The sequence below is a fragment of the Haliaeetus albicilla genome, chromosome 11 (genome assembly GCF_947461875.1).
Source record: "Haliaeetus albicilla chromosome 11, bHalAlb1.1, whole genome shotgun sequence".
In the NCBI taxonomy this organism is placed as follows: Eukaryota; Metazoa; Chordata; class Aves; order Accipitriformes; family Accipitridae; genus Haliaeetus; species Haliaeetus albicilla.
This window is the reverse complement of record NC_091493.1, coordinates 43,019,412-43,047,248: the sequence shown is the minus strand read 5'-3', so window position 1 is coordinate 43,047,248 and position 27,837 is coordinate 43,019,412. Positions and strand designations below refer to the sequence as shown.

Sequence of the window (27,837 nt, the reverse complement as noted above, 5' to 3'; positions counted from 1 at the left end):
CTCTGCCCCTCTCCTCCATTCCAGCTCCCCCCCGCCCCATCTCGCCCTCCTCTGCCCCACACCTCTTTCCCCTGCCCCCATCTCCCCCCTCTTCTGCCCCATCTCTCTCTCTCTCCCCCCCCCTTTTGTGAAGCCCCACAGCTTTGTTGTCGTCCCCCCCCAGCATACTCCGCACACATCGGCCATTTCCAATCACTCAGTTCTTCACTGGTCACAACCCACTCCCGGTGGGGCCAAAGGGGTTCGGAGTCACCCGCCGGCCCCCGCAATGGGACACGGCCCCGCTGACTCCCACCCAGGGAGGGGAGGGGGGTCACAACCGGTGAGGGGGGGGTCACAACCAGTGAGGGGGGGTCACGGCCGGTACGGCGACGCCGGGTCCTCAGCCCATCTCCTCGTAGAGCAGCTCCTCGGTGCTCTGCGGCAGGGAGAAGCCGTCGGCATAAAGGTTGTGTCTGTTACGGCACGAGGCCTCGGCCAGCGCTGGAAGAGGGAACGGGAGTCATCCTCAGCGCTAAACTTCACCTTCAAAATGTCACTTTCAAGTACTTTCACCTCCAAAATGCTACTTTCAGGTACTTCACCTTCAAAATTACAAGTATTTTCACCTTCAAACTGTCACTTTCAGGTTATTTCACCTTCAAATTTTCAAGTATTTTCACTTTCAAAATGCTACTTTCAAATATTTCACCTTCAAAATGTCAAGTATTTTCACCTTCAAAATGCTACTTTTAGGTATTTTCCCTTCAAAATCCTACTCGCAAGTTTTCAAGTAAAATTCTCAATATCCGACTTTCAGGTGAACCACACGGACCCATCTCAGCCTGTTTTCACCCCAGTTTCACGCTTGGCCGATGGAAAACCGCCGACAGTTTTACAACCGCGTGAAGTCCCCTTCTCGCCCGTCCCTCCCCTCCTCTTTCCCGAGGGTTAAAGCGGCGCCCGCGGCCATTCCCCACTCACTCACTGCCCATAACAGCTCCCCTGTTCGACGCTGTATGAGGCGGCGATGAACACGCAGCCCTCCCATGACATCATGCCTGTAAAATGAGATGATTTTCCACCCCCCCACACCTCGGCTTTGGCCAGCGGGAGGTTTAGAGGTTCCAGCCAGCGAGGGGGGGAGGGAAAGAAAACTGGCAGGAAGAAAATAATTCAGCCTTGGGATTCTGGAACGGACCAAGGGCAACAGCTGGAAAGAAACTTGAATGTACAAACATGGAAATCACCGTCTAACGGCTTAAAAAAAAAAAAAAAAAAAAAACCAAAACCAAAAACCAACCCCCCCCTCCGAATCTCAGCCGGGTACAGAAAAGCAGTAGCGACGATTTGGCAACTGGAGATATTTTGATGGGGGAAATATTTTCGCTGGCCAATGCAGCCCCCCCTCACCTCTGCCGACAGCCCGCAGCAGCACGGCCAGGACTGTTTCTTCGTAAATATTTTCCAGGTTAATGATGCCACTGAAGTCGGCGAACACGAAGCTCTCGTACTGCGGCAGCTCCTATGCGGTGGGGGAGGGAAGAGCGGGGCAGCATCACCGTTTGTGTTCCCAGCGAGCCGGGAAACCAGCAGCCAGGATGGGAAGAATTGACGGGAATTGGGTAAGCCTCCCCCCAAAAAAATCGGGCACAGCAAGGCCAGGGTCTACAGCAGTGCCCTCGGATCCCAGAGGAGCCCCTCTTCCCCATGGCAGAGCGCCCTTCACCTCCAAAAACACCCCTGGGACTCACTACGGAGGGAATTGCTCCAGCCAGCATTCCAGCACAGCGAATGGGAAGATGTAAAAAAAAAAAAAAAAAAGGAATAAAATAAAAATAAAGGAGAATGTTCTGTTCTGGGAAACATCTAAAGGATGGTCACACCCACGGCGGCACGGAACAGAACATGACTTGTGTCCATTTGGAGGAGATTTTTGGGATGCCGTCTAGGAGAGAGCTGCGGTTTGGCAGCCTGCACCGTGGCGGCTTGAATTAAAAGCTCTTTTCTGCAGAGAGACGGTTCCTCAGCGCCAGGACACTGAGGGAAGGAGTTGCTTTTTCTTGCTGAACTAAAACCCACTTGTTTGAGCCCATTCCCTGCCCCCCCCAGCCTGCTGCAGGCACGACCGTACCAGCTTACACCCGGACTCCAAATGCTTCAGCAGAAAAGGAAGAAAAATCCGGACCAGCCACTCCTGAGCGAACCGCTTCCGGACGGAGCTGCTGTCATAGTCAAATTTCTGCAATTCAATTCAAAAAGAGGATCGGTCCCTTCGCAACAACCTCACATCTGCGGCGTGAGAGCAACGCAGAAATGCAGGGAAACACAGTGAAGCGGGGTGGGTGTTCAACAGAAAGAAAAAAAAACCAAACTCCACCTAAATAAACCCATCAAGAGCGACCCCCGCCTCACCTTCAGCACCCGCTCTTTGACTTTCCCCAGCGTTTGGGTGAGCCGGCGCCGGCCGGCCACCTGGCCGAGGTGCTGCTGCGAGAGCTGCAGGAAGGTGTGGGTGGCATTCTCCATCAGCTGCAAGATTAAAAAAAAAAACACCTCGCTGAGCCGATACCAGGCGTGCGGGACCCAGGATTTTGCTCCACATCTCGCACCCCCCAACCCCATTGTGAGTCCCTTCCTCCTTGGTTAGCCAACTCGCTGGGGTTTGTTTTTCTTTTTTAAACTAAGAAAATATTTGCAGATTTTTGCTTCGTGCCTTTGGAGCAGCCCAAGGAGAAACGGAGCACGAGGCGGGGAAGCGAGCGGCTGAGGCCGGAGCCAGAGCCCCCGGAGTCGGACACCCCCCGCCTCTCCGAGCGTCAGCACCTACTTGCTGCATGAGGTTCTGCGCGCCGAGGACCAGGCTCGTCACGCCGCGGAAGCCGAACCGCTCCTCCAGCCCTCGCAGGCTTTCTCGATACAGGTCGGCCTCCTCGTAGCACAGGTGCATGACGTGGGGCTGCCAGGACGTTCTCCCCAGCGTCAGAAGCTACGTCAGAGCAGCAACGCGTCACTCAGGCGGCGTGCGACATCCCTGCCTTTGCTCCCCGGGGTTGTTGGGATCCCTGGCTCCATATTCCCGCTCTCCGCCCCCCCGTTCCCTCTCCGGAGCATGGACCACCAGCACGTGCTCAGGGAAAGAGCGTGAGCCCAAAGCGTCCTCCGACATCTCCCCAGCGGCCGAGACCTGACGCTTAATAAAGCTCAACCATGTGAGAACCCTCCTGCCAGGATTCGACACCGATTCAAACGAGCTGCTGCACTGCGAAGCCACCAATGCCTCAAGAATCGGTCCCGCACCCACAACGGCCGCGGTGGGGCTGGAAGAGAGCAGCCGCCTTTGGCGTCCCGTTCCCGCGTTACCTCTTTCTGCAGGACCGCGACGGGAGAGCTCCGGACGAGTCCGATCATCTCATCAACCCTCTGGGCAAAGAGCAAGCGAACCGCCTCGACTCCCGAGCTGACGGGACGCATGAGTTCCTCCATCACGCACTCCAGGTGAGGTTCCACGCTCTGGCTGCAGCACGACTCCGCCGGGCTCTGCACTGTGGCTGCCAAGAGCGAAAGCTGTGGGTCGCCCGACGGACCGTACCGTGCTCCATGCCGCGCCGTGTTCCATGCCGTGCTGCGCTCCACGAGGCACAGTCACACCTGTGGGGCTCAGGTTTGGGTAGAAAATGCCACCTGAGATCTCCCACCCACAGTCCCTCTTTATTACACCCAAATTCGCCGTAGCTGTTGGTCGTCGGTTCCCAAACCGACACTATCCAAGCCAGCACTTCACAAACTAAGGCCTGCAACTAGAGGCAGATGAATTTCACGGATTTTTCCAGGTCTTTTTTTTTTTTTGAACCTGTGTTTTTGCCTTTTATCCCAACATTTCCACCTCTTTGCCCAACCTTGGAGTTTGCTGGCTATCTCATCCTTCAGAGTCAGCATCTGATCCAGGTCGGGGCGAATTTTCTTCTCCAGCTCCACCTGTAGTTTTTCTTTCTCCTTCTGAAAACCTTCAAATTCGCTGGCAATTTCGCTGAGGATCAGGGCATAAACCTCCTGGAGAAACTGGGCAGCCGATGAGGAGCGCGTGAACCAGAGAAAGAAGGAACAAAGGAGAGGCAAGAGGCACAACTTTTGGGAATGTTACCATTACTGGGCTTACCACTGAATAAAAACCCACCTCCCATCCGTGTCACGCTGCTAAAATTCCTTGACTCATCCCGCTTCGTTTCACCCAATCCAAATATCAAGTAATTACTTCGTCCCTCTCCATTACAACCATCCCCTCGCTGCCGATACGTGGAACCAGCCACACTGCTCACATGCCGCAATGCTCCACGTTTTTCACTCTAGTGTTCCATGGGAAGCAGCCCCGGAACGAGCCTTTTTTGTCCCAATTGTTCTTTATTTGAGAAGTTTAGACCCGATGCTCCACTCTCCCTCCGAGCACGCCGGTCATCACCGCGTGTGCCAGCGTCAGCACAGCCCTGACTTTTGGGTGCAAGCGACGCCCCGGGCATTCACCTGGAGCCACAGCTGCCGCCGTCTCCTTTCTGACCCTCTGATGCTCGGGAGCACCTGAGAGCGCAGCACCGGCAGCAAATCCTCCATCAGCACGTTTCCGAGGATCTAAAACCCAAAACGAGCGGCTGAAACCACCTCAGAGCAATGACCTTGCTGGAAAAGCTCCGGTCTCGGAATTCTTTACCGACCTCAGGTTCCGGCCCCAGGAGAAGATCCCCTGCCCCGTAGCGGCCTCTCTCTTGCCTGTAAAACCGCACAGCCTCGAGGAACGCCTCCGCTTCCAGAGAATCTCTCCTCTGTAGTTCTGAGGACAAAGGACAGGTTAGTCCCAGCAACATTTAATCGAGGACGCTCAGAGCAATTCCCACCAAACCGCGGGAACGCAGCAGCTAAAAACTATTCCGAGTGAGAATAAAGGCTGCAAGCGGCGCTTGCCCTCCGGGCACAAACGTGGTGAGATTCCACTCGTGCTGCCCGCTCCATGAAAAGATCCCCAGGGTGGAGAGCTCACGCTCTCGGACCTCACCGCTTCGTTAGGCAGCACCCACCCGCTTCGGCAGCCTCACCCGTGCTGCGGTAACGAATGCCGTCCCGAAGAGCGGCCTTCCAGATCCGTCGCGATTCCGCCGAGTCTGCGCAGAAGCAGAAATGCCTCCGGAAGGGATGGTAGAGGAAAAACAGAAACTCTCCTGGCGGGTCGGCAAAGGGGCTGCCACCTTGGGGAGGAAGGAGAGAGGAAGGAGCGCAATGTATGCTGGTGCTGCAACAATTTTGAATTAAATCTCTATAAACTCTTGCAAGCTTCCCTAGCAGTAAGGCTGCCGTTCGTATTTTCATTCAGGAATACCAGTTTACGGGTAAAATAAAATGCCATCCTTCAAGAACGATCCAAGGCCCCACCGCGTCTCAGCCGCTCGTTAGAAAACAAGGGGGGTCATGCCCCACCAGACGTCGGCCGACAAGCTGGGGAAATGCCAAAGGGACGGGATCAGCTGACGTGGCCTTTGCCGAGGTGGGTGGCTTTTCCTTTTTTTAGCATTAATAGACGCAACTAACAGGAGTTTTGGCGCAGCGTGGTAAACAGCAAGAACCATTCACAGGGGAGGAGTATGAATGCTTTGTTCCAAGAGCAGATTGTAAAGGCTCGCCTCCTTTTTAACCAGTATCTGCAGCAGACTGGAAAGATCCCAATACCATTACATTTTTTATTTTAAACGGTGCCGTCTGTACTTTAAAACAACAACGGTAATTTACAAGTGTTCGCAACCAGATATAAACTCTTTTATAGTAGGCAGCTCTCTAATAAAAGCCAGAGGGCTGCATGCTGAAGAGCTGAACAGAGAAAACTGTTTGAAATGAATTTCAGTCACTGGCAAAGTTTCTCTGCAGCTGCTTCTGGTTTCGTGCCACTCGGGTTTCAGATTTTCACTTTCCAGCTGGCCGAGTCAAGCCGTGCAGGCTGCCGGCAGCCCCGAGCACAGCTGTCTGCCGGGGGAGAATGCCAGAGGATGCGGAGAAACAAGGAAAACAACAGATTCAGCTGCAGGACATCTCAAAAGTGCCAAGTCCGGGCAACACCGAAAGTTTAGCCCCGAGCATTATGGCCCTGCCTACACATAAGGAAGTTTCTCGTGTGCCTTTTGGCGCAGGGTCTCTTGGCCGGACACAGAACGTGCCTCGTGCGTTCACCTCATCCTCCTCCGTCACGCTCCGAGGTGCCGAACCGGACTCCGCTCCTACCCCAGCCACGACCTATTTCTTAACCGTCGACGCGTCACAGAATTACCTGCGAGTCCTTGGCACAGATCGCCGAGCAATTCGGCATATTCGCTCGGCAAAGACAGCAGCAGGTAGCCGGAGAGAGCGGTCGAGCCTCTGGGCTCGCAGCCTTTCCTCAGGGCCTAGAAAAGAAATCAAAGGGCGAGTCCTCAGCGAGAGTTTGCGGGCGGTGATTAATTGTTCACACTGACCATGGAGCGGCTGGCAACGGTGAGCAGGTTCGTTCCTCGTGGCTTCACTTACGCCAGCTTCAAAACTCAGTACCTCTTTCGCGTGAAAGAGGTACCGACAATTAAAACAACAGAAGGATCCAACGCAACATGGTGATCCACGGCGAATTTTAAAGGAAACGGAATATATTTGTGGAAGGATTCTCTGTGCAAAGAGAATGGTTGTTCAGCCGTGTGGATGGGAAGTGGCAGGTTTTTACATGAGCAGCTGGGCAGGGGTATCTGCGTGGCCCCGTGCCCACCTTCGCTTCTGCCTGCAAGGGATGAGGTTTTCACGAGGTTTGACCACAAAAAATCCTCCATTTTACAACCTCTGCAGCAGTAGCTGCGGGAGCATGTTTACCTCTTCGCTTTCGAACCACTGCAGGGTAAAATCTCCGAGCAGAATGAAGTAATTCTCCTGCCAGCTGCGAGAATCGCCGTCATACTGGGAGAGCAATCCCTCATGCAGAGTGGTGTCGGGCGGCCCCCGGAGCTGAGGACACACGAGAAAAGAGCTGGAAAAGGTGCAAAGCGTCAGCACTGCGGGGAGACAGACCCATCGCCCGGCGCATACAAGCTGGCCCCAGCCAGACCTTTTGCTACCAGGGTTGCAAAAATAATAGCGAGAGGCAGCGGGACATGGACATCTAGTGGTGGTGAAAAGCTAAAAAACCAGGTTGTCACTCTCTGTGACAAAACCGTGGTGCTGCTGTAAGGGCTTCGACGGTCTTTGGCACCTATCTGTGAGCTAGACCCTCGGCTATCGATCCCACCTTCTCATCTCTCTTAAAACACACTCCTGAATATTTACTTCTAAGCCACAAAAGATAAAAGTTTTCCCTAGCAACAGGTTGCTGTTCTGCGTAACGTTCAACTACACGATGAAACTGCAACGAGGCGGGGAACAGCAGCTGCATCTTCCCAGGCACCTCCAAGACAAGATGGACCTCAGCAGGTTCGTGTCCCTCGCGGAGCCTTTTACCTCTCTTGCCAGGAGCTGCGGGGCTGGTTTCCCTTGGGGGTCCAGCTCCCCCGAGACCTGTCTCAGAAGGGCAGTCGCCAGCTGCCTCCGGTAATAGGGCACGAAGTTCTTCATCGTGGCATCTGCGCGACCTGGGGGCACAGCAAGGACAGAGCCCGTTTTGGGGGGCACCCTCCTGCCAGAGGAGGCTGCTCGCTCCTTTTAATTAACATTTTTTTTACTATCCTCTAAGGACAGCAGCAGAAGGCGAGCGCTAAGGCATGAAGCAACCTCTCCGTATTTCAGGAAATAAAGAGTTACGGCTCTTTTCTTTCTTGCACTTGCCGGACCCCACTCCCAAACCATGGGCACTTTGTCACCCCGGGAATGCGGCCAGCGTAGCCCGGGAAGGTGCCTGGTCAAAAAAGGATCTGAAATGTCAGAGGGTCCGACACTAATCAAAATTTAAAAAGGCTTCTTATGTGCCACTGCTTCTTCAAACGCTTCTTCCGCCAGCTGGGAAGATGGAAACAAGAGAGCAAATTCATCGATAGCAGAGTTACTGAAATGTCATGCCCTGTAGGCTTGAAAGAATCGGACAACAAAGCCGCAGTCTGAAGCTCCAGAGGCATCTTACGGCCCAGAGAAACGCGTCGCTCAAGACACCGGAGGAGGCAGGGAGTGCAGCGAGCCAACGCTCTAAGGATGAGGCATTTCCCAACCCTCCCTCCAAGAGCCATCCGAAGAGGAAGGTACCAGAGACAAGGGCTCGGAGACTCCTCTTGCCCGCTCCGTTGGTTTTTGTCCAACTAACGCCTTAAAACCAACAGCTAAATCGGATTTCACATCTCACCAAGCCCAAACGTGAGCTCCGCGAGCACTGACCCAGTGCTGGCAGCCTTGTGGTGCGGAAGGAGGGCTGACACCACCAAGGGAGCCCTGCCACGACTTGCTGCGAACAGAATTTGTATTTCCCCCCCCCAAAAAAAAACAACGGAGACAGCCAAAGTCCTTTCTCACCTCTCAGATACCTGCGCTGTCTCCCGTTCAGAGGGCTCGAACACCTTCCTCCCATCTTCGGCCTCAGCACGCTCGCTGCCAGCCGGGCTCCGAGGCCAGGCTCGGTGGTGGTGAGGGGACGCGCCACATGCCGGCTTCTCCGCCCGGCAGCGCTTTTCCGTCTCTCTCCCTTCCAGATCATCAGTTCATAAATATTCAAATAAAGTCTCGTATCGAACCCCCTCCCCCTCACAAAATAACCCTTAAAGGGGCAGCGGCACCTCTGCGGCTTCCCACCCCTTTCTACCAGTTTCCCCCCAAGTTTTGCGTGCTAAAACAGTACTGATTTGGTTTCCAATTTATTTTTGAGACCGGGCGAATTTGTGCTCAGCCACATCCCAGCTCAGGGGGTCCTGCTTTTGCAGCGGGACGGCGCTAGCCGTCTCTTTGCTCACCCGCACGTGCCGTTTCCATCCTAGAAACAATTGCCCGTTACCGTTAATTAACACAGAACTATTCAAGACGAGACTGCGCGCGCTGGAATTTAAATTTGGGATGCTAAAGTGGTTCAGGCTGTAAATTTACACGATGCTAAGAAAGGCGCAACCGGGTTTACCCAAATTTGCTCTCGGTACTCCACGCTCTGCCCACCTTGTCCCCATCTCGGCTACCGCCAGCACAAGATACCCCAAAACCAAGGGAAGGGGGTAAGGAATTCGGGAACGACGCGAAGCGACCAAGTGGGATACAGCGAGGGGATTTTTCTGAGTTATTTCCAAATTTGAGAGCGTATCACGGAAACAGCCCTGCTTGCTGCTGTGCTCCGCACCTGCTCTCGCTTCCCTAATCAAGCTTGAACAAGATCTGTCGTTTTGACCGTTACGCAACCGGTGGTTTTTGATACCCTTCGCGCCCCACGGGACGTGTAGAAACAGGAAACTCTGAGCAGAAATATCCGGCACTCGCATCAGCCCCCAGGGTGGTCAAAAAGCCCAAACGCTTTTAATAGAAGGAAATCAGTGGGGGATAGTTTAGAAAAAGCCATAAAGCTGAGGGGAAAAAGGTTTCGGAATCACCGGAGGGATGACACGGCGCAGCTGCGCAAGAGAAACAGGTTTCTACAGACAGAGCACCACGGACCTGATGTGTGGAAACTTACCACCGCACGGTTTTGGACTCACGTTTGCCAAAACCACCTCATTAAAACTTGCATTCTTTGTCAGGTCCCAGAACAGGGAATCACGTTATTTTCAATAATTTGCGTTAGATTTCAGTTTCAAAGTCTCGTCCATGCACATCTGCTCTGCTGGTTCACTTTGCGTTTTTAAGATGTGGAGCTCGGCTATTGGGCAGACACAAATGTGATTTTAGTCACGTTCATGTTTAACTTGCAAACCCTGACGCTTTCTGCCTGGATCTCCTTAAAAGCGGTTTCGGAGATGGCAAGAACAGCCGCTGACCAGCCCTGCTTCGCAGCTCCCACCAGAATCTATACGTAACCCCTGGGAAGGCGACGCTAAAGATAACTACGGACGGCAGCAACAAACCCTGGGTACGTCGCTGACGAAGGCTGAATCGCTCGTAGTCCGGTAGCCGCCGACTCCGCGGCTCAAAGATGCCGTCGAGAGGGACGGCTGCACCCGGTACTGCCGGCTCAGGGCTTTTACGCTCCAAGTCCTGTCCAACTGCTTTGTGATGTACCTGTAAATATCCACGTCCAGCCCAGGAACCTCAATTCTTGGGGTTTTTTTCCTAAATCTGGCACAGAAGCGCTGCGCTTCCTAGAGCATAAAAGAAACAGGAACGCTGTTCCTTTCTCGCTGCACCAACAGACACCGTGCGATCTCGAAGCGCTCTTTGCTACTGAAAGCTAAAACCTTACCGCTAGGCGCACAGGGATGTGAAAAAACAAGGTAGGAAGGAGCCGCCGACACCAAGTTTCAGGCAAAAACTGATGCGCAGTTAAAGTCAGGATTAACAAAGACGAATCTCACAAACCAACGAGGGAAACCGAGCATTACCCTACAGCCAGAGCTGCTCTGAACAAGCATCCGTCCATCTGTCCTCGCATCGCCGACACCGCGACACCCCAAACCCTGCACCTGGCTCCCCGAGTCCCTCGTTTAGGGAAGAGCACGGCCAGGTGGAAAAAGAACCAGGAGCAGAAGAGCTGAAATCCGTCTGTTTAATGTCGCGCATGCCTTTCACGTCACAGCGACCGAAACGAACCGCGCGACGCCGTCACCACGTGTGGTTCCAACACAGCCCCCACCGAACCGAAGGGATTATTACATAAAAATTTGTGCTCGGCAAAGCACCGTTTGGTCCACAAAGTGTGTGTGGGGGGAAAATAATAAAAATAAAAACCGTGGTTTGTGCCACAACCGAGCGCTACGATCGAACGCGGCGTTCTTCACCTGGAACGTCACGCCGCCAGTGCCGCGGTTACCGTCACCCGAGGCCGGCCGGCAGTCGGCTCTACAAGACGGAATGTTTCTCGACGGGGATGGTCAGCTCCTTGGCTGCCGACTCGTCCAGGAACCAGCGCAGCTGCCCGGAGCGAGGCTGGACGCGAGCGGCGGGAAGGGGGTTTTCCTCGTCGCCTTCCAAAATGCGCTGTTGGGAGAGAGGGAACGGCGTCGTGGCCGAGCAGTTGGCGAAAGGGAACCGCAAACCGTGCCCAAAACGCTTCAGCGGTTGACTGAACCCTCACGATAGTTCGTTCCCTGCCCCAAACGCCTTGGATTTTTGTTAAGAAGACAAACAGTTTGGGTCCAAACCTTTAAAACGGCAGCTTTGCTTTCCCCTGTAGCCACGAACACAACCATCCGCGCGGCGTTCAGCACCGGCAGGGTCAACGTTATTCTCTCCGGCGGCGGCTTTGGAGAGTCGGTGATAGCAGCGACGATTTTGTCTTTCTCCTATCAGAGCAAAAACAATAAAAAACATGAAAAAAGGCAAAAAAAACCCCAAACCCCATGAAACAGGGAGGCAATCCAGGCTCTGACCAGCACCGAGGTAAGCGACAGCTGTGGAGGGCGACCGAGGCTCCTCGACCCTTCCGCATCTCCGCTCGAGCCCCAAGCTCCTTTTTTGTTGCCCCCCCCCCGCCCAAACAGGGAGAAATTCAAAAAGAAACAAGCAGAGGGATAATTCAACCCCAAAAGCTCTTTTTTTTTTTTTTCCCCCCTCCTTCTTCTTTGTCAAACTACGCCACCGGGGCTATCGCCGATGACGGTACCGGGGTAACGGCGTTCCCGGGGCGGGGGGCAAATACCGGCGGCGGCAGCGGGGCTCACCTGGAGCAGGGGGTGACCGGGGAAGAGGGAGCCGGTGTGCCCGTCCGGTCCGACCCCCAGCAGCAATAAGTCGAAGACGGGAATGTCCTCACCCGGGAAAACCTAGGGAAAGAACGGGAATGGGAACGGGAGCCCGGGGCGGGTACACGCTTCTCCCCCCCCGCCCCCCGCCCCCGGGGTCGGTACCTGACGGAGCTGAGCGGCGTACTCGGCGGCGGCGGCGGCGGGGGGCAGCCCGGGGGGGGCGGTCAGCACCCGCGGCCCGGGCACCGGCAGCCGCGGCAGCAGCTGGGCCTGCGGAGAGCGGGGGGGGGCGGTCAGGACCGGACCGGACCGGGACACGGGACGGCGGCAGACCTTCCCCCCTCACCGGCCCCGGTTCACCTTGTAGGCCCCGGCGGTGCTGTCCGGGTGCTCGGGGGGAACGAGCCGCTCGTCGCAGAAGGCCCAGAGCCAGCCGGCCGGGGAAACGGCGGCGGAGGCGACGGCGGGGGGCAGGTCCCGGGCGAGGATCTCCACTAAACTCCCTCCCGAAAGACCCAGCGAGAAACGGCGGCCGCCGCCGCCGGCCGCCGCCGCCCGTTCGAGCACCAGCTGCGCCAGGGCCGGGCCCAGCTCCTGCGGGGAGGGGAACACCGAGACCCGGCGGGACGCGGGGCCGGTCGTGGCGGCCATGACGGCGGCGGCGGCGGCGGCGGGGTAGGGGGAAGCGGCGCGCCGGAAGTGGCGCGGCTTAGGCGCGCCGCGCTGTTGCCTAGCAACCCGTCGCTTAGGCCTCCCCGCGGCCTAGGCCTCTGCCCGGGACCCCGGCCTCGCGGCGCGGCGCAGGCCGAAGGAGGGAGGAGGAGGCGGGCAGAGCTCAGGCGGCTTCACCCCGCGCCTCGGTTTTCCACCGCCCGAACACAAAGCCCCGACCCTTCTTCCCTCAGTAAGGCCTCAGGCACCCGCGCAGGGTGGGTAAAGGCAAAGGCCGCTCTCCCCTCCACCACAGCACCCATCGAAGGCTTTTTATTTATTATTGTTTGTCTTCCTTTTTTAATGTCCTCACATCCCCAACCCTAAGGGCACGGCCCGCGGGTAGTTAAAACGTGACCTAACACAAGTGAGGTTAAAAAAAAAAAAAAAAAAAAAATCTAAATTTGTTAAGTAAAGTTCAGAGACGGAGCAGAGAGAAGCCCCCGGCAGGGCACAGGTATCTCCGTAAATAAATATGGCCACAGAACTCCTCCCTAAGCAGGTAGTGGTTATAAAAATACTCTCTCTAGAGGCGTAAGGGCAGGTTAATAGGATGTCAGCGCTCGGGGAGGGAGCGGGTGAGGGGTTAAATGTGCTTCAGGGGAGGGAGAGGCTGCCCCCGAGCGTAAGGAATCCACCAGCCTCCTGTCCCTCCAATTAGTCATCGTTTTCCCTCGAAAAAGGCTGAATCCGACTAGATCATAAAGCAGCTTTTCCAGAACAAATCCTTTCATAAAGGCATTCATCCAGAGGAACGTATTTTCCCAACTTTAGATCCAAAAAATACAACCGATCTGAGGTTTGGTGGGGGTCGAATCCTTCCCTCTGTAAGCGGGTTTTCTGAATCTTAAACGTACCTTCAAAAAGAGGAGAAAAAAAAATTAAAAATACTTTGCCTCAAAAAGCCTGCTTAAGCATCAGAGCGAGGACAAATGGTCACGGGTGGCACTTCATTTCTACTTCACAGTTTTGCCTAAGAATTTTAGCAACTCAATGCTCATTAACCCTCCTGATCATTACCAGAGTTCTTACACAAACCTTGCGCAATTTTTACTTCTCCTCACATGCGAGGCTGGTAAAAGGACGCAGTAAATTCCTGGGAAATTGAAAACAGAAAACGCAGCAGCTGATTTGGCCATTCATCGTACTGGGACAAAGCCCTGGGAAAGGCAACAGACAGCGTTCGGGAGAGTTAAGAGGATACACATTCCTATCTATAGATATCTTCTTGATAAGGGTACACGTTCCTATATATATCTACAGATATCTTTTTGATAAGGGCCTGGAACCAGCTGATTTCTTCTTTAAGACATAACTACAATCCTCATTTTTACTAACGCCTTACTTTTTAGGCATTTTTACCAATGCCATTACTTCTGCACCTGCCATACTCAAAAGTTGGGATGTTCTCTCACCCCGAAGCAGGCGGAAACACTTCCAAACTCCTTTTGGGATCCAAATTTCCCCCCCCGGAGAGCAGCCGGATCACCCGTACCTGTGGTGTCAACCTGGGGTAGGAGCCGGAGAAAGACGGGCCGGGCGTAGGGAGGCAACACCTTCTGCAGCTCCTGGTACAGGACGTTGGGGTTGACTTTAGCTTTGGGATCCGCGATCGCCGCCATCCCAGCTTTGCCCTCCACCCCTGAAACAGAAGAGCAGAGCTCAGGTGGAGAAGGCAGAAGCAGGAAAGGGGACCAGGCATTTAGCAGACGCTGAGCGCAGGTATTTCCTCCCGTGTCCCTTTCAAGGCAAAGCGCAAACGCACTGAGGAAAACCTGACGTAATACCAGAGGCTGCGAGTCCGCCACCAATGCGTCCCCGCGCCCCTTAGTCGAGACCGCCCCCGAAAGCTAATCCAAATCTTCTTTTCATCAGGTTTCTCTCACATACGCCGTGATAGAATTCAGGGCAAAGTGCCACAATGGGAACCTTTCCGCCCAACATGCCCACAACACACGCTCGATTCCATCTTTGTGCGCTACTCGACCCCCGTTCCTCCACCCTTTGAAGATTTACGGGCCTGCGCACCCAGGGAATGGTCTTTGCACACCAAGACCTTCTGCAAAGCTCACCTAAAAACCCCCCTTTTTAAGATACAAGTAAAGATTGCACCGCTGGATCTCTGGTTATTTCTACTGCTCAGAATAAATGCGTCAAACTCTGCTGTTTGACTCAATCTGTTCATTGTCGGGTGCCTGGTTACAAGAGAGGCGACTGATTTCCACCCGTTCCGACACGTTTGCTTAATATTTTTCTTTCTCCCGAGGTCCCGAGAGCTCCGACTCGACGTTTTACCTGGTACTTCCACTCCATACACCGCAACATCCGTCTGGTTGAGGATGTGACTCAACGTTCCTTCCACCTCTGTGGTAGAGACGTTCTCTCCTCGCCATCGGAAGGTGTCCCCGCTGCGATCTTTGAAGTACATGTAACCCAGTTCGTCCATCACCAACACGTCTCCTGGGAAGGGGAGAGGAGACACCAAAAAAACCACCTCGGGACTCAAGTTCGTTAACACTCAGGGCTGCCTCACCACCCTCCGCTCAGCGTCGCGCTGTTTTATTCCCAGGGGAGCGCAGAAATCCCTTGGTGACTTCCACGCGCTGCATCTCCTTCTTAAGGGAGACAGGCAGCAGTAGGAAAAGGGTAGGGGGAAAAAAATCCTCTTTGAAATGTTAATTTTTTTATTAAATCCAGAGCAGCTCGACAGCTGGCAACTTCAAAACACTAACACATCCGTTCATAGAATCATTTAGGTTGGAAAAAACCTTTAAGATCATCAGCTCCTCTCAAAAATCCCAGATTTAGCTCTCTCGAGACCACCTTTGCACGAGGAACATCCGCGATCCGTACCGACAGTACCTGAAAGGTACGCCTGGTCCCCTTTCCGAAGCACGTTGTAAGCGATCTTCTTGTTGGTGGCACTTTCGCTGACGTAGCCATCAAACCGACGCAGGGGATCCTGTTGATTTATCTGACCGACGAGCAATCCCGGCTCTCCTGCAGGAAACGGGATGAACGAGATGACGGCGACATTTCGCAACAAGCTAAACTTTGTGCACATCAAAGGATGTTCAGCTGCTGAACTGACCCGTCTTTGGAGGAGAGAACTGGAAGCGAAAACCTGCATATGACACTAGAAACCCCTTAAACCAGCCAAAGATTATTACATATATATATTTTTTTTTTTTAGGACAAAAAGCTGCGATTTATTTGTTCAGGTTAACGCTCACCTGGGCGACAGGGGATACACAGCCCACCAGAATCCCGGATCAGCTCCATCGTGTCCTCGTTTACCTTCACCAAACGGATGGGATAAACATTGGGCAAAATCCGACTGTTGAAACCACAGGCACCGACCTTCCAAAAGACAGGAAAAAAAAAAAAACAAACAAAAATGCTGAAGGGAACGGCTTGGGTTTCACATTACCGCTTTCTGGGAATTCTCGGATCTTTCCTCCCTTTCCATTTAACAAGTAAATTCACCCAAAAGGTAAGATTTTACCCAGCTTTTTGTGCATGCGACTCCTAATGACCAATTTAGCTCTCCCTGCCACCCCTCACGAGAGGACTAGGAGGAGTCAGAGAAGCCAGCGGAGGTTTTTCTCCTTTCTGCACACCCCTCCCAGCCGTCATGGCACCCTCTTCCTCCTCACCTTTCCATCCAAGTTGGCAATGCTGCAGTTGCACTCCGTGGCTCCGTAAAACTCTCCAATCTGCTTAATTCGGAAGCGCTTTGTGAAGTCCTCCCATATGGTGGGTCTCAAACCATTGCCCACCGCCAGCCGCACACAGTGTTGGGTTTCTGACTCTCGGACCGGCTGATTCAGAAGATACCTGCAGATTTCCCCGATATACTGAATAATCTGAAGCAGTAAACACAAAAAAATAGCTCAGGCTTCAGGCGACCCTTACAACGCCCTGGAAAAAGCTGACCACGAGGCCACTGGTTTCAGCGTACCTCGTGGAACGAGACATGTCAGGAATTTTAATAAACTGTGAGCGGTCACAAGTTCAAGTCGGGGTTTCTTGCCACGAGAAAATAGGCAAAGGTAAAACGGTTACTGCCCTCTGGAACCTGCACATTAGCACCAGAAAAGAGCACGGGAGGGATCCCTCCGCGTGAATAAAGACACTCATATAAAGAAAAAACCCTCCTGCTTTAATAGATGCACTGAAAGACCTCTAGGAAGATTAGGGGAATGGGTGGTCAATCATAAACCAACAGCTTGACCCAGCAAAATGCAGTCGGAGTGGAGATCCAATTACCAGCTATAAATACTGCTGGTGGGGGACGGGCAAGATAAACACCAGGGAGGAGAAAGAGCTGCTTAAATTAGAAGGTGGTGTTGACATATACACAAATAGATGTTTATTGGCTATGAAGTGCCAAGAGAATTCCTCTGCAGTGATTCCTAACGCGGATAAATCCTGGCAGAGCTTTCCTGCAACAGTAATGGATGCAAACTTGTGTTTTAAAAGCTCGCCTTGACAACTTTGCGAAGAGGAAGCAGGAGAAAATGTTGGATGTTGTCTGCTTAGACTTTAGCAAAGCCTTTGACGCCATTTCCCACAGCGTTCTCCTGGAGAAACCAGCTGCTCATGGCTTGGATGGGCGTACTCTTCGATGGGTAAATAACTGGCTGGCTGGTCAGGCCCAAAGAGCAGTGGAGAATGGAGTTAAATCCAGTGAGCGGCCAGTCACCAGTGGTGTTCCCCAGGGCTCAGTACTGGGGCTGGTTCTGTTTAATATCTTTTATCAACGGTCTGGATGAGGGGGTCGAGCGCACCCTCGGGAAGTTTGCAGATGACACCAAGTATGGCGGGAGCGTTGATCTGCTGGAGGGATCCCTCTACAGAGGGATCTGGACAGGCTGGATCGATGGGCCGAGGCCAGCGGCATGAGGTTCAACAAGGCTGAATGCTGGGTCCTGCACTTTGAAAGCTGCCCAGCGGAAAAGGACCTGGGGGTGTTGGTCGACAGCCGGCTGAATGTGAGCGGCAGCGTGCCCGGGTGGCCAAGAAGGCCAACGCCATCCTGGCTTGTGTCAGAAATCGCGTGGCCAGCAGGACTGGGGAAGCGATCAGCCCCCTGTACTTGGCACTGGTGAGGCCTCACCTCGAATACTGTGTTCAGTTTTGGCGCCCTCACTACATGAAAGACATTGATTGAGGTGCTGGAGCGTGTCCAAAGAAGGGCAACGAAGCTGGTGAAGGGTCTGGAGGACAAGAGGAGGGGCTGAGGGAACCGGGGTGCTTTAGCCTGGAGAAAAGGAGGCCAAGGGGAGACCTCCTCGCTCTCTACAGCTACCTGAAAGGAGGTTGTGGCGAGATGGGGGCCGGGCTCTTCTCCCAAGCGATGGGACGAGAGGTAACAGCCTCAAGTTGTGGCTGGGGAGGTTTAGATGGGATACTGGGAACAATTCCTTCACCCAAAGGGTTGTCGAGCACGGGAAGAGGCTGCCCAGGGAAGGGGTTGAGTCACCATCCCCGGAGGGATTTAAAAGACGTGTAGACGTGGCGCCTGGGGACACGGTTAGTGGTGGAGTTGGCAGTGCCAGGGTAACGATGGCACTCGATCATCTTAAGGGTCTTTTCCAACCTAAACAATTCTATGATCCTAAGACGGATGAAAGACCTTTTCTAGAGTCCTGCATGACTAAAGCAGCACTGGCAATTTGAAGATGCCATGGCACAGGCACCTCGATATCCAACAAGGGACGGGGAATTACCTGGAGATCAGTAATTAAGGGGGGGACCTGGTGCTCTCGAGTCGAGCACCAAAGACAGCGACTGCAGAGCCCTCACCGTGCATCTGTATTTTGTACAGTCGTCCCAGAAGCGACTGGCCGAGAACTTCTTCCTGATCACCACGGTGAGGCCATGGATCAGACACTGCCCAACTCCCATGATGTTACCTGGAAAACAAGGATCACGGGGCTAGCTCCGGCCATCCTGGCTCCAATCACTCTCAAGGACACAGAAAGAAGCAGGCACAGGGGAGGCCAATGCCTTACCTCTGCCTCCGAGAAGGAGGACGCTTACCTGCGGAATGATAGAGGGGGAGGCAGTTGTAGAGGATGTCCTCCGGGTGCATTTTGTAGGCGTAGTAACCAAAGGCAGCGATCCGGTAATACCTGCAAGAACACAGCACACACTAAGCAAGCGAGACGGGTAAAACTTGGGGTGTTGTGATGAGAAACGCGCCTCAAGAGGGAAGAACCTCCTCAGGTCCTAACCTGCTGTGCACCACAATGGCAGCTTTGGGCATTCCTGTTGTTCCTGAAGTGTAGATATAGAAGAGTCGATCTAGAAAAATGGAAACAGGCGTCAGACTGTTCTCAACTGCCCGAGAAAATCCCCACAGGCTTTGTTTTGTGTTTTAGGCTTTGTTCGCAGCGGCTGAAGAACAGGGGATGGTGAGCTGCGAAGGCCAACACAAAGGCGGAGTTGCAGCCTGACGGAGAACCTGCACGTTGTCCATAACAGGAACATGTACGAAGAGTTTGCAGAGCTCGGAGGACACGACCCCTATAACTTTACGCAAATTTTCCTGGGACTAGGTTAGCTCTGCAGGTCAGACATGAATTCCAAATCAATCGAGAAGAAAGGTCTCAACCTGTGTCCCTGCAGGTAGGGCAGGTATCTAACTCTATGATTAAAAAATATAATCTAAAGGAAAAGCCTCTTCGCAGCATCGTTCCTCCTACTGTAAACAAAGTACCAAAATGGAGCCTCAGGCCTCAGGGATCTCAGAGGCTCTTAATTGTCTTAAAGTACGAAATACAGACTGGAGGCCAGTCAGCATCTTCCTTTCCCTCTCCTGAATGCCAAACCTACCGCTCATCCTTGCCACAGGCAAGGAAAGATTTTAATTACACACAAGTCAGCTGTGGGCGAAGGGAATATGGGCTGTTAAACGCTACAGACAAACCAGATAGATTCGTAGAGCTAGTGAAGGACGGGGTAAGTCCTCACATGCCGGCTGCTTCACCCTACACGCATTCCAGCGGCTACTCTCCCATAACGGAAGGGTTGTCTTTGGGAAAGCACCAATCTCCCTCCTTCAGGTACTAAATACATTAGTTACGTAAAGCTTGGGAGTCTCAGGCAATGAGAAACTTAACCCCGAGTACCCTGCAACCAGGATCTTACTTTTTTTTTCCTCTTTTTTTGATCCTTTCTTCTATTTGTAACCCCAAACTGGGTTGATTTAATCCATCTTGCTTAGTTTTCTTGTTTTGCTGTCACCTAGTCCAGATCTCACGCGCATCACATTGAGAAATAAAAATCGTTGATAAAATTACCATCTAAACCTTTGACTGGAATCTGAGTTGGGGGCAATTTCGATGCAGTACTCAGAAGAGGATCAAGATGTCTGGTCTCCACAGGAACAACATCCGGGTTGTAGTAGCCAGAGCAGAATTTTGCCATGTTCTTCCCCAACATCCCATTCACTTCAGATATTGCTGCAAGACAAAGCAAGTCTCTTTTGCAACAAACGTAACTCTCTAGGCAGTGGCAAAAATAACCTGTATAACATCCTATTGTGCTCCAAAACCACGGAAGGACCTGAAGAACCAGGGACTCCTTTAAAATACTTACGTCACACCCGTCCAGATAACATCCCCATCAGTGCGGTCAGACTGACCCAGGCCCAGTAAAGACACTAACAAAAAAACTACACGAAATTGCCTCTCCCCATGACCACATCGCTATCTTCAAATAATCTAGAATGGTTTCAAGGAGATGATTCAGAATAATAAACCACCAAATCTAACAACAACCATCGGAACAGAGTTAATTAAAGAAGCAGGGATGTATTTAAAACCAGCATCCGTTGACAAACCCATCCTGTGGCAGAAAGCATAGCATTAGGCAAAGAGTAGTAACACAGCAAAAGAGAAAAACAGGCCTTGCGGCTGAGAAACACGTCTTGTGGCATGTATCGCCACTTCTCGATGAAGCATGAGACTCCCGATGCAGCTCTTCCAGATCCAACGAAACAAGAGCAAATCACAGAGATCAGTTCGGGCACCAGGAAATCAGGAAGGTGCCGGCAGATGAAACCGAGCTACTGACCGCTCTGCTCAAAACACTGCTCCTCTTTTAGCCTCAGATACTAACTGAACGCTTCTGCCTTTTGTAATCAGGAGATTTACCATCTTCCCTAGCTTTTCATGCGGCCAGCTGCCTTTTTGTTTTTAATTTACTCGATCTCTGCCTTACTCAGGACCAAGTGAACAGTTCATGAGTCGCCTATAAGGCGTACGAACACCCAAGTGACTTACCTGAAGACAGCTCCCCTCCGAAGATCACGGCTTTCGCGCCCGAAGTCGTCACGCAGTAAACCAGAGAATCCAAGCGCAAATTGAAGTTGATCAGAGCCGCCTCAATGCCGATTTTCGCCATCCCTAGCCAGAGGCCAACAAACTCGGGACGGCTCTCCATAAAGATGGCGATGACGTCCCCCAGACGGAAACCTTGCTGGTAGAAGTAGTTAGCCACAGCGTTGGAGTACTCATCCAGCCTCCTGAAGGTCCATTGCTCACCGGTGGCTTCATAAATCAGGGCCACTTTGTCGGGGTGCCTGCGGACAACATCCTGGAACATCTTGGGGATGGTGCTTTTGGCTTTTTGATGCCTTCGCAACTTGTACTTGACTCGTAACAGCACCGAGAGGCCGCTGCAGCAAAGAAAGAGCATTAACAGCTTAATTTTCAGCACAATTTCTAAATTAGAAGGGACGTGGGCAGGATGCACGCACTCCACATGAGCATCCCACCGGCATCCCCCTGCCCTTGGGCAGCTGAAGCACCACCCTGAAACCGGAACTTTTAATCACTGCTGTTCTACAGCAAATGACGGCTATTTTAACAGTATGGTAAATAAACAGCAACTGTTCTGGTACTTTCCACACTATGAAACACAGGGAATCCATCTTCACGTCGATACCAGTTCAAACAAGCCCACAGAAAATATTAAGGAGGGTAAATTACATCCTTTAACAACGTCTTCTGCCATCCTAAAAAAAAAAAAAAAAAGGACTTGCCAACCATTGCTTTTACCTCAAAAGGAAGCAAACGTACTTCACATGGGAAGCACCTTTCTTGCCAGGACATTTTGCAGCACCTTTGTGCTATTTCATAAAATTATACCCCTCAGGATCCGAGAGCATTTAAACTACAAAGACAGCCTGACCCTTTGATAACAATGTACACCCTCAGCTCCAAGAGAACAAAGCCAAAGGCTTCCCCTTTCACCCACGAGACGAGAGGACTGCTGGCATGTTGCTTGCCGGCGCATTTTCCTGTGAGTCAGTCTCTGCCGCAGTCCTGGGATGACAGGAAGTGAGGCTATTGAGATACTACCAGGCAGAAGCCACAGATTTTAATAATAATTAATAAATAATAATTATTCTTGGATGGCAAGCTCCTTTAAAGACGTCGTGCCTTATCAAGAACAGCATTACTGCCTCTGTGAGTATGGGATACCACGAAGAGCAACTGCTCAATAAAAGAACAAACCAGACCGCTCTAACAGGGCTTTTTGTTTTTTGTCTTCCATAATTTACATAATTATTTTAAGTCTCCAAGGCAGCAGCTGCAAGTCAAACCTTGACACAGTTCAAGCTGGATGGCGGCAAAAGTTGTTGTCTGAACTTCAACTGTCTCGCTTACGTTGTCCTGGAGGAAACTATCTTTAGGGGCACGCTGGCTCTCTTGCTTTGGCTATCAGTTATAACTTAGATACGAAAAGAAATTTATTAAAGTACGCTACCATAACACCGCCACCAAAACGAGGACAGCAGGTCTGGGTAAACGTAACGGATCTGGTTTCCTTCCTGGAGGTAGGAAGATGGAGGCAGTACTTTTCCACCATTAAAATAGGAAACTGTTGTGCAACAAGGGTTTGGAAGAATCCCCAGAAACTTGAAAGGTCATTTAATATTAGCACTTAAAAACCCCTGCAACTCTCACGACTGAACATCAAGAGCAAGAGCAAAGCCTCGCAGAAGGGGGAAGGGTGCGTTTCAGTAACAAGTTGTTGGCAATGGTCAGGCCGAGCTGGACTTTCACAGTGACCTTACACCGCGCTGTGCCAAATACAGAACAGAGGAGCCTTTTCACTGCTGAGCTGCACTTTCCAGGCACTTAAAGGGCTTTATTCTGCCCAGTTTATTTTCTGCCATTATTCCCAGCTTGCCGGGCAATCGGGAGGAAACAGCTCTTCAAAGTATAGTGACAGCCAGAGCGAAGCTGGCAATCACAGGAGCCCTAAATCCTTTGGAATAAAGGCACATCCTCACAGAGGCCTAAAAACCGCAGAACTAAACGCGACGGTGGTGACGGACTCCCAGGAGACGGAGAAGCTGCCGGAGACTTACCGCTCTCTGCGCCGCGATCCCCTCGTTCGGCTTACGCGTTTTCCGACAGCTCTACCCTCTCCTTAAGCTCAGCGTAACCACACATGTCGCCCCGCAACTCCTTCCACGGGGGAACCGGGACCCACATCCCGCGGGCATCCCGCGGGCATCCCGCGTCCCTTCGCTCGCTCCCTTGCAGGCTGAGCCCTTCCAACCGCCCGCCCGTGCGCAGGCAGGGCAAGTTAAAACCCGAGTCGCTTCGGGCTTAAAAGCGGCGAACCCGCCGACCCTCAACCCCTTCCCACGCGTGGCCGTGAGGGGCTGCCTCCGGAGGGGTCCCGGGGGACAACACTTACAAGAGGTCCCGCGGAGCCGTCCTGAAGACCAGCCGCAGCAGCCGCCATCCCCCGCTGCCCAGGCAGACGCCCAAGGTGGCGGCCAAGCTCCAGGACCAGGGAGCGCCCAGGAACCGCAGGAGCCCCAGGGAGCCCAGGGAGGCGGCGCAGACCCCCGCGGGGTGCATGCTGCGGAGGGAAGGGGCAGGGATCAGCGCTCCGGGGGACCGGGCCGGGCCGGCCCGGACATCCCCATCCCCGGCCCCGTTACCTGAGCGGCGGCGCCGGCAGCTCCCGCGCCCGCGCCCGCCTCAGCCGCCGCCGCCGCCGCCTCAGGTTTAGCCCCGCCCCGGACGCGAACGCCACCGCCCTCCGAGGGGCGGGACGGAGGGGAAACGCGAGATGTTGTTGGTCGAGGGAACCGTTGCCGGTTTCGGATTGGGCGAGGAGGAGAGGCGTGGGGAACGCCCCCGCGAGGCGTCAACACGTCACCGCTGAGGGGGCGCCGCCCCCTCGGTGCCGGTGCCGCTTCGGCCCCGGGACTGAGAACCGGGGGGGGGGGGGGGGGACACGACACCGGGGAGGGTCTCTGCCCGCCCGGGGGTTAACGGGCGGTCTGGGAAACCGGCGTTCGTGTCCGCACCGGGACCCGCACGCCCGACTTCCACGGCCCAGGACCGGCACCAGCCGGGACACGCACGCCCGGTTCTCCCACAGCCCAGGTCCGGGCACACCCGGGACCCCACGGCCCGGGACCGGCATCAGCCGGCACTCACACGCCCGGCTTCCACGGCCCGGGACCGGCACCAGCCGGGACACGCACGCCCGGTTCTCCCGCAGCCCAGGTCCGGGCACACCCGGGACCCCACGGCCCGGGACCGGCATCAGCCGGCACTCACACGCCCGGCTTCCACGGCCCGGGACCGGCACCAGCCGGGACACGCACGCCCGGTTCTCCCACAGCCCAGGTCCGCGCACACCCGGGACCCCCGGCCCGGGACCCCACAGTCCCCGCACACCCGGGACCAGCAGCACCCGGGTTCCCCTGAGCACCCCCTGAGCCCGGGACCGGCACAGCCCCCCAGGCCCCGACCTCCCCGTTTAAGCCGATTACCGGACGCTCTGGTGAATCCGGGATCGTTAATAGCCGGGATTGGCAGCGGGGGCGGCCGGGGAGCTGCCGGGGAATCTGGGGGGCTCCGCAACCCCTTCCCACCACCGAGCACTCACCGGGAACGGTGGGTTCGGTCCATCCCACCAGATCAGTCAGCCTCGTCCGTCCATGGCCGCCCTCTTCACCGGGAAGGTCCTGATGGCCAACCGGGAACGGGACGAGGTGGAGACGGAACGGGAGCTGGGCCGGACGCTGGAGAACAAGGTGCTGCTGCTCTACTTCGGATCCGGTCAGTGCCCGCGGTGCCGGCAGTTCTCCCCGCTCCTCAAGGATTTCTTCCTACGGTTGACTGATGAGTTTTACGTGGAACGAGCTTCGCAGCTGGTCCTGGTGTACGTGTCCCGGGACGAGACGGAGGAGCAGCAGAGCGCTTTCCTGAGGTCCATGCCGAAACGCTGGCTGGCCATACCTTTCGGGGACACCTTCAAAAGGTACGGCCCCCAGTGAAGTAGGGAGGCAGACCCCGTGCGCTGCAAACGGCCCCCGCCTGTATTTTCAGATATTTAAACTCTTTTCCAGATGTTTTCTCTCATATTCAGTCCCTGCTGGAGCGGTCAGGGCAGTGCGTTCATGGAAAAAAAATGGTAAAGCTCTTTGGCTGCACCTATTTATAAGGCAAAAATATTTCCTCTTCCTTCCATCTCACTTTTTGCTGATATATTTGTATTCCAATTTTATAACGCACTATTTATAACTCTTAAAGACGCGTCAGCCAGCCCTCTGGGCAAAACACGTAGCGTGAAAGATGGACGCAGCCAGGCGGATTGGAAGCACTCACGCATTTACTGTAACCTCATTAGCGACAGAACGAGCTGCAATTAATACCAAGAATTATTCTCAGCTCCTTTTGAGGGCAAACTGGAGGACGTTAAAATTTTAAGGGTCCTGCTGCTGTTTAACCGCTGCTCCTGTAAAACAGGTCCCAGCAGCCGTCCCGCATCTCCCATACCCCAGGGGGCTGACGCCCAAATCCCCTTTTACCAGCCCCACAGGGATCTGCATCAGGCTCTAATTTCCGGCAACGGACAAAGAGCGGGTTACATTCAGCAAATAGGCTCCGCTTAGCTCTGTCCGCACCAGGAAAGCCGCAGGAATCCTACCGGATGGTGAGGATGAGGAGCGGCGAGGATGAGGAGCGGCGAGGACCGCTACACCCTTCCCCATTTGAGGTTTCTTCCCCTTTGCCTTGCAGGGAGCTGGAGCTGCAGTTTGCTGTGTCCGAGGTGCCCACGGTGGTGGTGCTGAAGCCGAACGGGGAGGTAATCATCGGAAATGCGGTGGAAGAGATCCAATGCATGGGCCCCGCTTGCTTCCGAAACTGGCAGGAGGCTGCCGAGCTGGTAGATCGAAATTTTCTCTTGGCAGAGGATTTTGACGACTGCACCAGGAGAAGCATCACTGACCCCATCCGCCGCCTCAAGTACAAGCTGGACAAGAAGACGGAGGCGAAGAACAGGGAAAGGAAAGAGGAAGGTGAAGAGTCTCCTTAGGGACTCGGGAGGTTGCGGCTGCGCCAGCTGGGGACGTCCCTCAGGTCGCTGTCCCCACCCAACGTCTCCAGAACAGCAACATTTGTCTGTGTTGTAGAAATCCACTAAAATCACGTTCGTTTTCCAAAAGGTGAATTGTTTTAAGGCAAAGGTTTTCATATCTGGAAAATTGGTTAGCATAATAAGGATATTCTGACCCTGACTAAATTACATTTCCTTTTTATCACCCTAGGACCTAGCGTAGTAAAAATCTCACAGTGACATCTTTGTCAGTTATTTAGCAAAAAAGTGAGAAGAAAATTAACTGCTAGAGACCGGCGTTCAGTGAATGACTCGCTAAACATTTTTAATGGGAATCACATTAAAAAAAAAAAGGCAGCATGCCCAGGCGCTGCTATGGAGGTACAGAGAAGCTGTGGCAAACAACAACGGGAATAAATCCCTACGATAAACCCATGTAGGGGTTTTTTTTTTAGGAGACAGGCACCCACAGGCTAAGTGGGCAAGTCCTGAGAAACCTCCCACATCGCTGCTCACGTTACACTGCTGAAAATTTACATTACGGACAAATCCCGCAGAAAAGCAGGTTGCTCCATGACCGGAATTACAACGTGCAGCAGCTGCCCTGGTGACCTGCCTCGCCGAGCGTGAGCCACCTCTTTTTATCTGCTAATCGCGGTTGCCATCTGCTGCTGCAGAGTGCCAAGCGCTGCCGACGGCAGCAATCCACCGGGAAGCTGAGTCCCATCCCAGATGGCAGATCTGCCTGTCCTAAACCTGCCAGGGCAGCACATATCCTTAGTTAAACATCGCTCTGCTCCATCCTGTCAAATTCAACAGATTTGTGTGAAGCCGACGCTCTGAATGGCTGAGAGGGAACACGCTCTGTAGCCAAAAAATCTCGTTTACTGAGCCTGCAGGAAATCCTGCTGCACGCATCCCCCACTTTCCATAATCAAGGGGTCTGAAAAGCAGGAGAAGGGGGAAAAGGACCATTAATTTGCTCGTTTCTGGTCCCCTGTTCTCCACTGTATCACTGGGGAGGTGAGCGGAGGATTTACAAAAGCTTTGCTGGATCCGTGAAGGATCTGGGAAGGAAAGCGCATGTTGAAGACAGACAGAGAGGCCGTGCAAGGCCAGCTTGTTCAACTTGTTTTCTCACTTAATCCTCTCTCTCTTCACCCAGCAAGTTTATCAGGTAGATCAGGGAAGGAGGAGAAGTCCTGTAAAATAAACAGTTGGGAGGGACTCTGTGTTAGGCAGAACAAGAAGGGCACTTCCTTCAGGATGCTCTGTGGTGCATGGACACTGCGTGAAAAGGCACAAATAAAACCCAAAAGTGCTTTCAGGTGACATACCTGCTGGCAGAGTGAAGCGGTACTGGCTGATGGTCGCTAATGAAACAATATTCCATTTACCTCAGGCAATGTCCAGCAGTTAGTATGCCTGTGTTTAAAAAAGAAGTTATAAATCACAAATTAGGAACCTGGAGCAATGGGAGGGAGCCAAAGGGTGTCATTTTCGCCTGTTATTAACTGGCAGTCAGGTGCTTCTTCTCATCCCCATGGAACTTTGATGTCAATAAAAGGACACTCTCCACCTGAGTTGTGTAAAGTTCAGTAATATTAAATGTGGACTTTTACCAGCCCTACCCATTTTTCTTTTTTTAACCATCATCTTTTCCTCTGTTCAAAACCAAAAGTTGCCCTTTTCTTGGTGGTTGTGCGCAACAACAGGCCAAGGAAGGCACACCAAACAATAGTGAAAAGTGAATCTGCCAGCACAGGAAAGTGCTGCTGTGCCAACATCGTCATCACTGTAAAGAGAAACAAGCGCTTTAGTTTCTTTTCTTGATTTTCTGGATTACTTTTTTCCCCAGTAAAAGAAGCCATAACACTTACTTGTGCTTTAGACACAAGTGTGAGATGGAGCTGCTCTTTTCTTACGATAAAGCTTCACAGTACGTGGGAAGCCAAGAAAGCAAAAT

The 27,837-nt window shown here is 53.3% G+C and overlaps 4 protein-coding genes across 9 annotated transcripts; 1 reads left to right on the top strand and 3 right to left on the bottom strand.

The window, feature by feature from the left end:
- Nucleotides 1–182: 182 nt before the first annotated feature.
- NIBAN3 (niban apoptosis regulator 3) lies at nt 183–8,966 on the bottom strand. Of its 4 annotated transcripts, none has more exons than XM_069797523.1 (14): nt 8,473–8,966; nt 7,474–7,604; nt 6,853–6,984; nt 6,287–6,401; nt 5,067–5,132; nt 4,689–4,804; nt 4,501–4,605; nt 3,879–4,041; nt 3,343–3,530; nt 2,810–2,968; nt 2,395–2,511; nt 2,114–2,221; nt 1,393–1,504; nt 183–483 (listed from the first exon to the last, which is right to left on the bottom strand). In XM_069797523.1, exons 1-14 carry the CDS (start codon nt 8,651–8,653, stop codon nt 383–385), a joined length of 1,794 nt encoding a protein of 597 aa, XP_069653624.1. In that variant the 5' UTR covers nt 8,654–8,966; the 3' UTR covers nt 183–382. The 4 variants fall into 4 exon arrangements, with proteins under 4 accessions (XP_069653624.1, XP_069653622.1, XP_069653623.1 ...); XM_069797521.1 differs by having other exon boundaries at nt 5,067–5,216; nt 8,473–8,959; XM_069797522.1 differs by lacking the exons at nt 183–483; nt 1,393–1,504 and adding an exon at nt 1,849–2,019 and having other exon boundaries at nt 5,067–5,216; nt 8,473–8,653.
- A 1,656-nt stretch (nt 8,967–10,622) lies between these two features.
- On the bottom strand, nt 10,623–12,435 carry PGLS (6-phosphogluconolactonase). The gene is made up of 5 exons (XM_069797525.1): nt 12,135–12,435; nt 11,937–12,044; nt 11,751–11,852; nt 11,232–11,372; nt 10,623–11,067 (listed from the first exon to the last, which is right to left on the bottom strand). Exons 1-5 carry the CDS (start codon nt 12,423–12,425, stop codon nt 10,930–10,932), a joined length of 780 nt encoding a protein of 259 aa, XP_069653626.1. The 5' UTR covers nt 12,426–12,435; the 3' UTR covers nt 10,623–10,929.
- A 308-nt stretch (nt 12,436–12,743) lies between these two features.
- On the bottom strand, nt 12,744–24,557 carry SLC27A1 (solute carrier family 27 member 1). Of its 2 annotated transcripts, none has more exons than XM_069797518.1 (13): nt 24,417–24,557; nt 23,208–23,375; nt 20,777–21,171; nt 19,793–19,954; nt 18,725–18,794; nt 18,531–18,622; nt 18,294–18,403; nt 16,142–16,351; nt 15,719–15,845; nt 15,348–15,485; nt 14,781–14,945; nt 13,981–14,127; nt 12,744–13,342 (listed from the first exon to the last, which is right to left on the bottom strand). In XM_069797518.1, the coding sequence occupies exons 1-13, from the start codon at nt 24,437–24,439 to the stop codon at nt 13,185–13,187; spliced, it is 1,965 nt and encodes a 654-aa protein (XP_069653619.1). In that variant the 5' UTR covers nt 24,440–24,557; the 3' UTR covers nt 12,744–13,184. The 2 variants fall into 2 exon arrangements, with proteins under 2 accessions (XP_069653619.1, XP_069653620.1); XM_069797519.1 differs by lacking the exon at nt 24,417–24,557 and adding an exon at nt 23,458–23,551.
- On the top strand, nt 24,469–27,454 carry NXNL1 (nucleoredoxin like 1). Of its 2 annotated transcripts, none has more exons than XM_009915119.2 (2): nt 24,469–24,791; nt 25,553–27,454. In XM_009915119.2, the coding sequence occupies exons 1-2, from the start codon at nt 24,469–24,471 to the stop codon at nt 25,848–25,850; spliced, it is 621 nt and encodes a 206-aa protein (XP_009913421.2). In that variant the 3' UTR covers nt 25,851–27,454. The 2 variants fall into 2 exon arrangements, with proteins under 2 accessions (XP_009913421.2, XP_069653627.1); XM_069797526.1 differs by lacking the exon at nt 25,553–27,454 and adding an exon at nt 24,880–25,413.
- Nucleotides 27,455–27,837: the final 383 nt, after the last annotated feature.

What these genes read in the sequence shown, in the direction of transcription:
- NIBAN3 (XM_069797521.1), bottom strand. Translation starts at nt 8,653, where the DNA reads ATGATCTGGAAGGGAGAGAGACGGAAAAGCGCTGCCGGGCGGAGAAGC. An exon ending in TCCTGGGGCCGGAACCTGAG is followed by an intron (nt 4,606 to 4,688) that starts GTCGGTAAAGAA and finishes TTTGGGTTTTAG; the next exon opens with ATCCTCGGAAACGTGCTGAT. An exon ending in TCGCGGTCCTGCAGAAAGAG is followed by an intron (nt 2,969 to 3,342) that starts GTAACGCGGGAA and finishes GCTCTGACGTAG; the next exon opens with CTTCTGACGCTGGGGAGAAC.
- PGLS (XM_069797525.1), bottom strand. Translation starts at nt 12,425, where the DNA reads ATGGCCGCCACGACCGGCCCCGCGTCCCGCCGGGTCTCGGTGTTCCCC. An exon ending in ACGCCGCTCAGCTCCGTCAG is followed by an intron (nt 11,853 to 11,936) that starts GTACCGACCCCG and finishes TTCTTTCCCTAG; the next exon opens with GTTTTCCCGGGTGAGGACAT. An exon ending in CCGGTCACCCCCTGCTCCAG is followed by an intron (nt 11,373 to 11,750) that starts GTGAGCCCCGCT and finishes TTGCTCTGATAG; the next exon opens with GAGAAAGACAAAATCGTCGC.
- SLC27A1 (XM_069797518.1), bottom strand. Translation starts at nt 24,439, where the DNA reads ATGGACCGAACCCACCGTTCCCG. An exon ending in TTGCCAACTTGGATGGAAAG is followed by an intron (nt 15,846 to 16,141) that starts GTGAGGAGGAAG and finishes GTCTTTTGGAAG; the next exon opens with GTCGGTGCCTGTGGTTTCAA. An exon ending in GGACCAGGCGTACCTTTCAG is followed by an intron (nt 14,946 to 15,347) that starts GTACTGTCGGTA and finishes TCCCCTTCCCAG; the next exon opens with GAGACGTGTTGGTGATGGAC.
- NXNL1 (XM_009915119.2), top strand. Translation starts at nt 24,469, where the DNA reads ATGGCCGCCCTCTTCACCGGGAAGGTCCTGATGGCCAACCGGGAACGG. An exon ending in TTCGGGGACACCTTCAAAAG is followed by an intron (nt 24,792 to 25,552) that starts GTACGGCCCCCA and finishes TTTGCCTTGCAG; the next exon opens with GGAGCTGGAGCTGCAGTTTG.